This window comes from Bremia lactucae, assembly GCF_004359215.1.
Source record: "Bremia lactucae strain SF5 chromosome Unknown BlacSF5_NotPlaced_200_SHOA01000120.1_2678225bp, whole genome shotgun sequence".
NCBI classification, from domain to species: domain Eukaryota; phylum Oomycota; class Peronosporomycetes; order Peronosporales; family Peronosporaceae; genus Bremia; species Bremia lactucae.
Window position 1 is genome coordinate 1,868,894 of NW_027152213.1, and position 14,507 is coordinate 1,883,400.

Below are 14,507 nucleotides of genomic sequence, written 5' to 3' on the forward strand. Positions count from 1 at the left end.
ATACCACGTTACGGTTATTGTCGAGTTCGGTGAGCGCAATTTCAGACCGTTCAAACGACGATTACGTGTTTTCATCATCTTAAACCCCAAGTGGAACCAAGACGGCATCTAATATCTTCTTTAGCATGAGTTAAAGTAACCTTGGCTTCGTTTTTAGCAAAGATAGGAAACATGCGATGATGACATTTTTAAAGTTTATATAGATAACGTGGCTCGCTTAGCCTATTCCTTCTCGTGTTTATGAGCTCAATAATCACACAAATAGCATTTTTCTTTAAAAATACATTTTTAAGACAACAATGCTTGGACCATGAACGGGTCGTCTATCACACACGTTTCGCATGTTTAACGATTTCACAGAATCAAGGTGTTATAAGGTGTTTAAAGAGAAGGCAAAATGTGAAGTGATTATATGTATGGTTCTAATTGCTAACTAGTTGCTATCTTTAAGCCATGCATTTCTCATAGAACCTTCTAGATGGATACGACATCATCGTCTATAGTCAAAGCATACCGGATGCCATTCTAACGTCATCACCGATAGCTGCTGAACTTACCGATTAGCTAAATTAGTCCCTATCTGCTCCACTTATACTTGACTATGATGGTATCGCGTGCTACATTCTCTCGGATGAAGTGGTGACGGATGTACACATGCTTAGGTCTGACCTTATATCCAGCATTGCTGGCAAATCCGATTGCGCCTTAATTGCCTTCTTAGATCAATGTCGCTCCCACTTGCTCATGATCGAGATCCTTCAGCATCATACGGACCCACAGCACTTCTTGGCTACACAGGTTTAAAGCCATGTACTCTGCAAAGTGGTACACGCTCGTCGGATGAGACCGCCGTAGACGCCAACCAACTACCTCACTGCAAGTGAGAGAAGACACGGTATTAAGGCCGCTGTACGCTGATACTTGGACTTAGAACAACTGGTGCGCCATCAACATCAAACAGTAACCCCGACACCGAGCGTCGGTCGTCGATATTTTTTCCGCGCCCTTGTACGCTGAGGCTTGTACTTAGCTGGCGCTACCGTCGTAAGCCCCTGTAGTTTTCTGTCGTCTTGAAGTAGAAGTGCGCGAACCGCGGCATTCCAATACTGCTGTTCAGGAATTTTCAAAAACCGCCAAAGCTGTGTGGCCACATACGCGATATCACGACGTGCCGTGCGCATCTCGTGACGTTTAGTGAACATCCGATCGATATTCTCTTCGGCTTTGACTTCAATTCGTTCCTGTTGCTGTATGTACCGACTCACATGGGCTAGCCACTGGCTTAAAGTCTGGATGGTTAAAGCTGCTTACAGTGTCATCGATGTAGCAGTCTCATCGTTACATGAGCTTACTGCGCTGGAGATAAAATTCAATCTTGTTCAGCTCTCATCTTAAACAGAGTTCTCCAGTGCTTTTTTGACCTCCTAGACTTCCTGCTGGTCTTTGTATCGCACCACCTGTCCGTGCTGATTGCACTTTGCGAGCACCCTTTATCCGATTAGTCGGACTTCTTTTATCTTCCCCGTAACCAGCATCCATGAGCCATTTTTCGAGTAAGCTTGAGCTAGGCGTCAAACCATCACCATTCCTTAGCGTCGTCGCTATCCGAGGGCTGCTAATGTGTCATCTGTGCATCGCCAACACTTACCGCGTAGGCCACTACAGCCTCTGCATAGAGACTATCCTCGTCAACACGAGGTCGCTTGGGTGACGGTCATTGGTCATCATTTAGGATCTATTCATCATCTTCTCGTCAGACATGGTCGATCCATTACCAAGAAAAAGTACTTGTTTCCTTTAACGTCAACAGCGATTCCTTTCGGACCTGAACACCATGTCGCCGTTTGGTGCCGACTCTTGTACCCAGCGATATGTCGTCAATTCCTTTTCAGATGACACAGGGTCATGCTTATCTTGTTGAATCTGCACATCATCAAATGGGTATTGTATTGACTCAATCGGCTCATCATCTTAAGACGGACTTCGTCAATTTTTTAATGACGTAGATTTTCAATATTTTTCGTCATGGCTATATCGTAAAGTTCGTCACTTCGCCTTCGTCGATCATCACCGATCTTGCGAACAAGCCACTTTTATGGGGTGTCATGTACCACTGTCGATTAGCTATCCGGTTGCCCTTTCTTCACCGACTACAACTACTGCATTAAAGCTGCTGGATTGGTTCCCAGCTAGACAGTTCCGTTTCATGTGTCACAATTAAAACACTTTCCCTTAAAACCGCCGTCATTGCATGAAACGCCCAAATTGCGAGACGCACCACCTTTCGACCGTTGCCTCTCCCACCTTTAAGTTATCCAGCGTTCCTAATCACGCGGCACGCTTTCTCCGTAGCCTCCTTCTTGTGTAGCCTCTCCGATTCCTTCAAAAGCTTCTCCTCCACCTCGATAAGCGTGATGTCTTCGAATTCTCCATAATCGACCAAACCATCTCATACTCTGACGGAAGACTGCTCAGAAGAATCACCAGCTATCGCGACTCATCTATAGGCTTTCCCGTACTTTGGAGTCCAACAACCATTTCTTTAAATGCGTCCAGATATTCCGCCATTCTTGTGCCACTCTCCATCTTGAATTCATGGAGTCGACGCGTCATCATTACTTGAATGTGAAGAGTCGAGCGGTTATAGAAGCGTAGAACGTTTCCCATGCCACCATAGCGCGTTACCGACCGAATCTTGGTCTGGTGCTGGATCTCGACGCCATGGGCGATGATGCCCAGCGCCTTGGCGTCGCTCACAAGCCATGCATCCGTAACGTCGTTTTTGTCCTTGACAAGCATGATGTGCCTTAGCAGAGCCTTTTTCGCTGGGGTCATCCTCCCAGTGGTAAGAATTACCACTCTCCAGGAGGATTTTGGTGCGGTTGCGACTGTTAATTTATTGAATAATGTACTAAATCTGAAGTGAATATTTTTGTTAGGCCCGAGTTCGCTTACCCTGTGCTACCTCAAAACCTACTGCATGTAACCTAATTTTATCTAGACCAATGAATTATTTCCTATGACACTTGCCGTAAACATAGCCATAATCCCGTGACGTCATTATTCGTCTTACACATGCACTGAGCGGCGTCATCTCAACAAGCATACCGGATTGATCCAACCCCTCGTACGTGGCCCACCCTAGACTTATCCTTTAATCAAGTATCGTATGGAGTCGTATCATTGCGCGCACTTTCTGTTGTTGGCTGATCAGGAACGCTGCCGTGATGAACGCTCCTCCCCACAAGAAAATTTGATATACACTTGTAGTTCATCATGCTCCGCGTCTTTCCAGTATCGTACGATTCATGACATATTTGGTCCAGGGTCTTGGTAACAAACTCGACGCTGTAGTCAGAGCGAGGACACCTGATGTGCTCTCCCCACTAAATTTCGTATAACAGCCCCGCAATGTTTCCGAGTTGGTTTGCTTAAAAACCTGCTCAGGTTACGACTGCGAACGATATATCAGGTCTTGTGGTTGTTTCCAAGTACATAAGGCTTTTAATAGCTGCACTGAAGTAAAAACACTCCAACGAGTAAGTTTTTCCTTTAAAGCTTCTCCCGCATTGAATCGTGCAGTCAATTTCATTGGTATACGGCCAGCACGAGCGTGGGTTAAGCCGTGTCACTTAAGGTTATCAGCGCGGTATTTGTCTGCTGTATGCATAATTCGTCCGTTGTCAACTCAATTTCAACGCCCAGAGATCGGGTCAGTTTACCCAGGCCTTGTAGCTCGTACAGCATATTTATTCGTTTAAAAAGCGCTCATGGCTTTTTTGTAGTTCGTTGCTTCAATCACATCAACAATGTGTACTAACGACAGAGATGCTGTTGTGTTAGATACCCTCCAGTATAAACATGGCTCAGTCCGAATTGAACTGTGATCAATTTTTCTTGAGGAAAACATCAAGTTCCTCGTTCCATTTTCTTTCAGCTCTATGGGAACCATGCAGTGCTCTTTTTTTACCATCCATAGTGTTCATGTGTTGCATGTAAAGCCAGAACCTTGTTCACATATTGCTTTGGATCAAAGGATGGTTTTCGTCATACTGTTCGACAAGACCTGGACCATCTATACGAAATTTCGAGCGAAACGAGACTACCAATTTTCATATACCCTCGCAATCGATCGAGATAAATTGGTCGGACTTCTTCACCTCGCAGTGGTTCAGGAAGCGCTCTACAATAAAGCGCTTTGACCATTCGAGTGCATTTATATATTAATGGATGAGGAGGAAGAGAAAATCCGGATTCGACTTTCTTGTCGGACCCGGCGTTTCTCTGCATGATTACAGTTGCGTCCTTAGACGATTGCAAAAGGGCGTGGATCCTGAACGTGATCGATGCAGACGACGGTGAGCGGTCTTTGCATCGATCGGTCGGAATGAGCGAAGATTGCAGACGAGCGATTGCCATCCGTAATAAACTACGCGGATCTGCTTGACTATGCCGCTACTTAGATTACGCAAGAGCCGCTCCGGCTCTAGCGTTGGCAATTGAGCTATCTCCAGACTTAAATTCAGAGGCGCTATAAATTCAAGTGTTCAGGCGCCTACGATTGATTTTTTGCTTACAAAGACATTTAAAGTCTTACTCTCTTCCATAAACTTTATTCCACAGGATCCTGAAAACTGATTGCCTCAGCTTTTGGAAACTTAATCCCTTAAATTTTATGGGATTTACTTCCTTATTTATTTAAGGAGCTCCCTTTCCAACTGCTCCGAGCTGTCGTTGCGCAACCACCGCGAACTCTTAGATAGAATGGAGATTCGATCGAAGGACATTAACACTGTCTCTCACGGACTGGTGATTTAAATTCTTGATTGTTGCTTTCTAAGCATTTTCGATCTACTTGACCTTTTGAGTTATCGAACTTCGACGCTGCATGCGCTTGTGCATCGCTGTCGGAATCTATCTCCACAGGGAGATCGGTCGTCACGCCAAGGACTTCTGCAGTCGTGCTAACGACCGTTTCACAAGAGAGGTCATTGCACTGTCGCGTGTACCCGCTGATTCCAAAGTGCATTTGGTGGTAACGAGAGCGTTGCAAAAAAAGTATTTCAAGGAAGGAACATATGCAACATTTGTGCGAGAACACAACTTACCAGCAATGGATGTTTTTCGCATTTCAGATGAGTCGACGCTTGAAGCAATAGTTGGGATGGAGAATCAAGAATTGCATAAATTACAGTGCATGGATGATGGCAGCACGAGGCTCCGCGAAAAAAAGCTGGTCATTTTCATCGTGATTGGCACTGGAGCAATCTAGTCAATTGAATTCTTTTTTCATTATGTTTGCTTTCTAATCCATACAAATTGCTTTGACGTACATTCTATACAATGCGTCATCCGATTCATGTATTTTTCGCTCCGTGAGGCCTAGGTACCAGATCCTCGTCCAATGGAAAGGTTACCCGAAGAGTTTTGACTCTTGGGATCCGATCGATACCCTACGTATTGATGTGCCCGGCTTGGTTGCTGCCTATGAAAAGGAGCACCAGCTGAGACCACTTCGCTAGTCTCAAGTGGACTAGCAGAAGCAGCGTAGTGAGAAGAAACAGGGGGTACAGTACCACCCATGATTTCTTTCACACGCAAACGGGCAAAATTAATTCGCTGCGACCGCTGTTTCATCGCATCAGAATGCGGATGAATGCGGCGTAAGAATTCCGCTTCGTATTGGTCGGGCGTTTCATTTGAACGTGCTCCACGCCCAGCACCGAGGGGTACTAAACGAAATTATGGATCGAATGCCAAAAAGGGCAACGGTCGCGGGTCCGACTTTGTTGCGAAATCACAACAGCGAGGCGGACCGCCGAAAAAAGCCGGAGTCAGTAGGGGCGCAACGCCCTACTGATCCAGCAACCTCAAGAAAATTTGCAAACCTCTTGACGAAAAAGTTGTTCCAGACACACAATCATTATGTGTCTCTGCACCTGGTGATGAGGTATCACCCGTCCAGGCGCTTGTGAACGCTCCATGACGTTCATCAATAGGCCATATGATGATCGGGAGGTTTACCTTTTAGCGTTTATAGGACACCAACTACAAGTTTCTTTACTGTTACAGATGCGCCTGTTGCTAGGCGCACTGTTATTCTCGTTAAGCATTTCGCGCTTAATAAATTCGTCTCCAATCTTCTAGCAATTGGCGTTGAATGAATTGTCAACAATCGACTCGAGACTTTAGTTGGAAGTTATTTACCACATCAATTTTCAAGTTGATGAGGTGAACATCATCACCTGGGGCAAGTACACACAATGTTTGTGTTTTAGGAGCAATTTTCGTCAAAAGACCTCAAGCTTCTTTTGACGTTGCTGGATCAGTAGGGCACTTCGCACTTCTGACCCCGACCGTTTTTTTTACGATCCAACTCGCCGTTGCGATTTCGCAACAGCGTCGGATCCGCGTCCCCCGCTGTTCCTAGCGGGAGGTCGATCGTTTCGCTCAGTATTTCTAGGGGCTGAGTGTTAGGCACGACACTCATGAGCGTAGTGGCCCGTCTTTTGACAACGATTGCATTTTTGCAATCGTTTGTAACTTGAAGAGCGAGGTTTCTTGCTGCCTTAACATTTTCAATTTTTGAGCACCCTGTTCTCTCAACAGCTGAGAGCCTTGCTGGTAAGGCAAGACTACTTTCTCTCAGGCCGCGTCGAATTCGTGTTGTAAGAACTCGGCTACGGCTGCATGCTTTTCGTCTCTTCCAAGAGAGTACATGATGGCGCCAACGGCTGGCCCGCCTACGACTGAGCTCATTGGTTTGGCCGCTCTCCATTCAAGGTAACTCAAATGAGTAAACCCTTCACGCGTGGGTGATAGCCTTCTTGAGGGGCTTGAAAGCTACCTCCTTCTTCATCCAACGTGTCCATGTTTGATGGAACGTGCGTAGGCCGTTAAGCAGACTACGAAGTGCCACCAGGTGTAACGGGGCACCCTTTGCTAGAATCAATAACAGTACTAGTCAACCTAAACTGATTACAGTGAAGGTGGGTAGCCTCGACTACTATACGTACACGACGTGCAGAGGAAGATTCTAAGCAGTTAGGAAGTCCTAGCTATCAAGGTTAATTTTAAAAGCTTTAGAATAGGGAGAAAGTAAAACTGTATTATTCTATTCAGTTCCTGCGTAACGGTCTTCTATCTACTACTGACTTTATTATATTAATAACAAACTATGCATGGAGCCTACTTGCGCACCACCTTGACAATTTGAAAATTGGAGCTCTTTACGCCATTCTATTTGTCCAGCTGTATCCGGGCAGTACTCTAAAGGCGAAGTGAGCCATCATAAACAAATAATGTATTTTGCATTGCGTGAACCCTGAAAAGTCATACAATGCGAAAAAGATTCTGAATGTTTCTTAAAGAAACTATGTAACGGGGCGCCTTTTGCTAGTACCGATAACAGTACTAGTCAAACAACACTGATTACAGTGATGGTGGGGTGTCTCGACTACTTCACGTACACGACGTGTAACGTAGCACCCTTTGCTAGTACTTGTAACGGGGTGTCCAGTTACATAAATATAATATCCTATTAGAGAATTGGTAAATATTATATTCTATGAGAGGAAATAATCTTCAGAAGTACAAATTATTGTCTTCATTAATTTTGACCTAATAGTTTCAATATTATCAAATTTGGTAATATTGGCGCAATAAGACAGTAGTTTTATTGATTGGTTGATTTAAGTTCAAATCAACCTCATAAAAGACACAATTCTACTCTCAATAATTGACATATTTTTGTTCTATTGCTATTTTTTTACTTTAAATGGGCGTCAATACCTAGATTAAAAAAATCGATGGCTTGAAAAGTTTGGGATCTGCAGGCAAATCTTTTGATTTTCCGTCAAAATATTTCGATTAAAAGCCTACCATAACGTATTCCATATATCCGCATTTTTACTGTAGCCAAGTAAGGCCTCTGTGACTTGCGCGACCCAATGAGTCAAATTGCGGATGTTCACGCCTCTAAGCAAGTCGTGCCAGCGTTAAAGACTCCAATGGGTAGTGATGGGCGACCTGTCCGGGAGTGGATCGACACGCTGCTTCAGGCAGCTGTGATCGCCAAGGACAAGCAAAAGAAACATACCACAGCAGAGGTTGAGATACACGCGACAGTGTCGACGCTGACCAAGCGCGCTGCAAATTCCACTACTGCTGACTTTAATGCTGTAACTGCAACTGAAGTAAATGAAATAGTTCCAGCGGTTGCGATAACAAACAGAACGGAACAGGACACGAATACAAGCATTGCTGAAATGGATGCACAAGTCAGGGCTACGGTAACGCCAACTCCTCCTATTAAAGACACTCTTGTCATGGCTTATGCGGAAGCTAACAGCACCGTGATTGAATCCCGCGCTATTCCTATAAAACAATATTGCCGTCGCAAATGCAAAGTGGAAGGCTGTATCAAATTTGCGCGCTTTAATAACGCTTGCTCGGGGCATGGCGGCAGGCGACTATGCGCGGAGGCCGGATGTGAGCGTGTAGCCCAATTTGGTCACAAGTGCAGCTCTCACGGAGGTGTCAAATTCTGCAGTATTGAAGGATGCTTCCGAGCTGTTCAGTCTCGAGGTTGCTGCAAGACGCACGGCGGGGGAGTGCGGTGCCAGCATCAAGAATGCACAAAAGGCGCTATATCAAAGGGGTTTTGCCGTTCCCACGGTGGTGGCTCGCGTTGTGCTGAACAAGACTGTCAAAAATGGGCTCAGCGACACGGTTATTGCGTGCGCCATTCAAAGTCTGCGACTGAGTGTGCAGAGATAGCAAATCAGCCAGACCCTGAGCTCTTTAAAAGCGAGAAGATATCGTTGCCACAACCAATTTTCAAATACAGGCAATAAAATCAAGTTTACCGCCGGAGCCAATATTCACCACATGCTGGCAGTCAAATTGAGTATGCCGTCGGCTGACGCACCATCAGCGTAGTACAAAAATATTTGGTAAGGGTTATCACTCTATTTATGGAAAAAAAATCTGCGAGACCGTAACCTTCCCTTTTCCACCGCCTCCATTGTTATTTTGTAATGCGTCTAGTTAGTTAAGAAATTAGACTTTCCATATCAGCTACCATTCATTGGCGGCCTCAGGGCTCAATATTGCTCTGACATTGTATTTACTTCACATAAGTTTCGACGAATCCAAACGCAAGTAATTTGTCTTTTTTTCTTATCCAGGCGACACTCCAAAGGATCGCTATTAGAAAGAATAGCAAAAGGCCAAGAGCTGCAATTGTTATTCAATCCTCGTGACGAAAGTTGGGCAGACCATCCAGCGCCTTCTCAGCTTCAATACCAGGGCATTCGATGCGAAATTTTTAGTGTTGTAATACGTTGAAATACCAGCGGCCAACAGCATGTCGAGGTACAATGTGCTTGTCCCCACTGAGCCAACAGCAGATTGCGAGCAGATAGCCTAACCAACAAAGTTGCTGGCTTTTTTTGAGCCTCAAACAGTAATTGTTTGGCTCTGTATTGCTGAATTTTTCTGTTGTTTGCTAAAAATATTTGATAGTACACTTTGCGTCGTCGTGGACTGCACACTTCGAAAAACGGCGTCATTTCGCTCGCACCATAAGTGCGTGACGCAGATAGAGCTCATTAGGAACCAAATCCGTCGCCACACCCGTTCGCCCGCCGCGATGTCGTCTTGAAATCGCTTCAGCAGCCGATACCTCTGAAGCGCCGGGATCCTTGGGGCCTGGCGGTTGGCGCAATTGGTAAAGCACCTAGAATAGGCTTGAGGGGGAGCTGAAGCGCCAGTCCAGTGGCATAAGAATTTGCCCCAGCACGCACGCGCCTTCAGACAATCCCAGATGACGTGTCTCGAAGTTTCTGGCATCCCGTGGCACGCTTGTAGTGCACGACAGCTGTTGTCAGCGGGACGGCCTGCGTGATAGAAATTCAGTTGCTTGGTGGCGACACGGTAAGCCGTCCAAACTTGAAAATCCGAGAGCCCATTGTCATGTTTCCACACCTGGGATGGTAGTTGATGTGCCGCAGCCCGTAGCCACGTATCCGAGTGAATACTTGCCTCTAATCGCTCCAGCAAGGGTTTTAATGGGAGGGTGAGCTGACGTTTGTGGAGCTGAAAAGCTTGTCGAACAATCGCCTGACGTATCGATCCATTCGGGACCACGTGGGGCACACCCCACGCGTAACGATGATGGTTAGGATGCGCGTAAAAGACCACTCCATGCTGCCGGAGGTACGAGGCCCAGCTTATTCGCTCTCCTTCCGATGCCGTGTCGAGCTCCGGCAGCTCCGTCAGAAAATACCAATGTAGTCCGTCAGCGGCCTGCTGTAATTGTACCAGACCCACGTCCGACGCGGATAGACCTCGTTGAGCACCCACGATGCGTCCCCGTCGCTCAGTCGTCCAGGCATACTCATGACTAAACGGAGAGGGATGTCGAATCGACAAGACCGACTCCTGACCCAGTTCCGATCGAATCGGGAAATATGGAGACGCCAATAAAATAATAGTCGCCCACAGCCGAAGTTTGGGCTGGGAATACTTGACACCTTCCTGCCGCGAGGTAGGTATTGTAAATTCGAACTCAGATTGTCCTGTCCGCCTAATGTGGAGATCCGCAATCGAACAGGTGTCAATTTGGTCGTACTTTGAGTGGGGTAGTTTCGCACCTGTCGCATCACGTATCCACGAATTGCCGCTCCAGCCAAACGTTCCCCAAAATTGATACACCGCGTGTAAATGATAATCAGGGGTAACGAAGTCGTCCGGAAATATAGTAGAGTAAGAAAGTACCCAAAGGCCCCCGTTCCACTGGCTGCCAGCATGTTGCACCAGAGAATCCAAGTGTAAGGATACCCGATCTCGGCGGGGCACGGCTTGTACCGCCGTCGGTTCAAGAAGCCTGTCCAGGTCCCGGGCAAATGAGTCCTTTGAGGGTTTCAATGAACGGAATGGTCGCTCTTGCCGCTGCTGCCAATCATGCATGAGCATTCCAGAATTTGTAGACTGGTCTTGGTACGCCCAGGAACGCCAGGTATAAAAATACTTGTCATGGCATTGGGTTAGCCATCTCAGTGCGTGTTTAGTGCGTTGCGTTTTTATAGCCACCTCGACCGAGGCGAGACCGACTCCACCAGCCTTTTTCGGCGTGTATAGTTGGTTCACTATAAATGGACAACCAAACTTTCGTTGGATTGTTTGAGAGCATCCACCCTCGACTCCACTCCACCGTAAAATATGACGCACCTTGCCATGCTGCAGACTAGGGTAGGTGAGATATTTAGTCGCTTTAAATTCTTTGGGCTTAATGTGCCAAGGAAATGACCAGGACGTCGCGATTGCTCCCCAATGAGGAAAGTTATCGCCTGAACGGGCTAATGATACGTGCTATATCTGCTTTGGCCTTAATAGGCTTAATCTTTTGGCAATGACTCGAATTTTACATACCGAGTGAAAATTATCTTTTATGCAATGTCGTAGACTGCACAGCTGTTCAATTGCGATGTCTCGACATTTAATGCCCTTTGCAATCTAATGGGCAACGAGCTTCTAGCATTATAAAATAACTAAGAAAAACGCTTTTAGTTTGCATGAATGAGGTCTTTTTAAGCTAATTTAATTCTCAATGAGATACATCAGCTATCCTTCTTTCTGCGATTATGCATTTTTGCTTCACAGCGTTGAGGAAGATCTCCAAATGGCCAGCAGGTCCAATATCTCGTCATTCTGTTATTTCTTTAAACGACTTTCGGGGCGGAAAATTTGCGTTGTCCTCTGATAGACTAAATTAAAGTTTAAATATATTTTTTTGCTTACATCTCAATCTTATAATTCCATACACGCGCCGCGGAGCCCAATAATAGCATTCTCAGTCCTAATTTAATAGACTCAGACACAAGTAAATATTCCACGGCGGTCTTCTTTATCTGACGCGAAACTTGAATCAAATTTTGCATTGTCCCCTCTGAGGGACTAAATTAAAGTTTAAATATTTTTTTTTGCTTTGACAGAATGTCAATTAAATTTTAAATTTTCGAGTCACGTTCCCGTTGAGTGCACAATTAAGAATTTGCGGCTGTGTTTATTAATTAACACAAAAGCTTCTTGCTATACAGTAATGCAAGCCAGTGTACTCACTTTTGCGGCTCGCAAAGCTCACTATATAGAATGCTATGGAAGCTCTCTCACTATCCAGTGATTAACATTGCGGTTAGAACTTTTTAGATTGACAACCCAAGCAACACGGAAAAAACATGTATTTCTTATAAATACGCAACGAGTACGTTTGCTCTTCAGTCATTTTAGAAGCCAAAAGGTAGAGCACCGACCGGTCCTTCACAAATACGGTTGCAATCACATTCTTAACAATGGCAATTCTCTCGGATGCATGTAGGAATGCTACATGACCGCGCAGCCAAACCACGACTCGTCCAAGTCACTATCAGCCATATTGTTTTTATTATTACCAAGGCGTTTCATGGCTGAGGCAATATTAGTTTCATAATATGGAAGCCACACGTGATCATATAGAAATCGTGCAGTGAAGGAAAGGTCATCCTTATACGCTTTGGCGACCTTACTTCCACCCCAGACGCGACTTTGTTCGACGATCCAAGGAATCATCACACGCTTTGGCTTCGTTGCACGAATTATTCGTGGCATAACATATCGCTGAAAAGCATTCTCGGAAAACGCAAACTCGATGGCAGGCTTAAAAGCCTCTTCTTCAAGTGCTAGCGCATTAATAAGAACGTGATTAAGTCGGCGAATATCATCTTGCAACATGCCCAGACATGTATTCCATGAATCCTTAGACGACGCAGCCCAGGCGACTAAGTCATCTTCTTGGGCAATAATCGCGTCCAATAACCCAAAAGTTGCCTGATATAACGCAACTATGTCGCGTTTATCAGTGTACTTAACAACAATGAGCGGAAGGAGCACATACGCTTTCACATCGCGCTGGTTTTGGACAAATGCGACGAAATGCAGCTTAAACCAGCTAAAAAACTCGCGAACTTTCCAGTTCATGGGTGATTTCGAGATACGACTGCGTTCTAAAAAGCGATCGGTTACATACAAAGCATGTCGTATTGGTTCATGCAGTCCAAGCAACAACTGCGAGCTCCAGCTCATATCCACATCGTCCACGGGAGCCGAGACAGGAGCACTCTTCACGCTTATTAAGTCATTCGACAGCAATACATTTCGAAGTGTCTTGCTATCCATTTTCAACGGTCCGAGGCTCAGAATGCTCGACGGGGCGATCACTGATGACTCGTCCTCGCTGCTGTGCTCGGAAATGGGTGTCGATATGCTGCCTGTGACTTGCTGCGTCTTGCTCTTATACACAGTTTTAGTAGCAGCTGCATTCTGCTGTGAGTCCACCGACGCCCAAATATTGATCGTTTCTGTGGCCGTCGCGCCTTCATAACCACTTTTGTAGTCAATCGACGTCAGTACATAAGCAACCTGACTAATGTCCACGAGCTGCATCGAAATCTTTGCTGCAGACACGTCGTGTACGATCTCCGGCAACGACCAGATATTCGAATAGAAGACAGTCTCGTCGCTTGGTAGGCGGTGCTTTTTCTCTGCATGTTTGCTCTTTGCTTCCATTGCTAATCGACTTTTCACGAGGGGTTTGCGCTGAAAAGTGCTGCTTATCGGCTTCATTCTTCGGCTGTGGGGAAGCACTTGATCATTTCGGTGGATTAGCTTAAGAATCAGGTGCTCTCTGGCAGGCAAGTCGCTCTGTGCATGAGCTAGCATGGGTATCGTCGTACCTGTCTCCCTTCGCGCAATCGTGGACAAGGCAGTATCACGGCTATTTAGACTCAAAGGGATGGTTTAAAACAATCAAGCTGCGTGTGTCTTGCTGCAGACTAAAGCAAAAGACTGAGTATCAAATTCCAGAATCACTGGAGGAGTCGCGCGTTTGTCGCGATCGTTTGTGCTATATCGGACCAGTCAACACGAGAGCATATGGAGCCACACTAATCGTGTATTGACATCTGTTGATATGTTCGGTTACAGGCTTGATTGAAGATTGACCAAGCAATCGGGAGAGAGTTAGGAATACGCGGATTGACTGGCTGTCTCCTCTCGAGAATACCAACTGCTGGGTGAATTTCGGATAACAACTTTCCGATAAAAAAATTGGCGGCTTTGACCAAAGTCAACCAGTATGCCAAAGCGCTTGACTTCATTTATAATTCTGCGAAGCTTAGTGTCACTAAAAATCTTAGCTTGACCACTTTGACGACAGCCTACTTTCCATGATATTCATCAGCCATCGAAAATAGAAGTTTGGAGACCTTATCAGGCTTCCGGTTGTATTTAAAAGTGATTGTCTCATCATTGCCTTCTGCATAAACGGGCTTTATTCAATATAAATGTAATCCATCTGGATTATATATCCAGATCATTTACCATGTGCAACAGTGGACCATAAACGGACTTATTTACTTCTCGAACATGGCGCTTTTGCCAACTTGCCGGGTGTAGTACAAGAAGCTCCT

At 45.6% G+C, this 14,507-nt stretch overlaps 2 protein-coding genes across 2 annotated transcripts; one reads left to right on the forward strand and one right to left on the reverse strand.

Moving 5' to 3' along the window:
- Positions 1–7,949: 7,949 nt before the first annotated feature.
- CCR75_002141 (uncharacterized protein) lies at positions 7,950–8,778 on the forward strand (the record flags this gene model as incomplete). The annotated part of the gene is made up of 2 exons (XM_067960241.1): positions 7,950–8,490; positions 8,525–8,778. 2 exons carry the CDS (start codon positions 7,950–7,952, stop codon positions 8,776–8,778), a joined length of 795 nt encoding a protein of 264 aa, XP_067814558.1.
- A 3,606-nt stretch (positions 8,779–12,384) lies between these two features.
- Positions 12,385–13,758, reverse strand: CCR75_002140 (uncharacterized protein; the record flags this gene model as incomplete). Its single annotated transcript, XM_067960240.1, has 1 exon — positions 12,385–13,758. One exon carries the CDS (start codon positions 13,756–13,758, stop codon positions 12,385–12,387), a length of 1,374 nt encoding a protein of 457 aa, XP_067814557.1.
- Between the last annotated feature and the right edge of the window lie 749 nt (positions 13,759–14,507).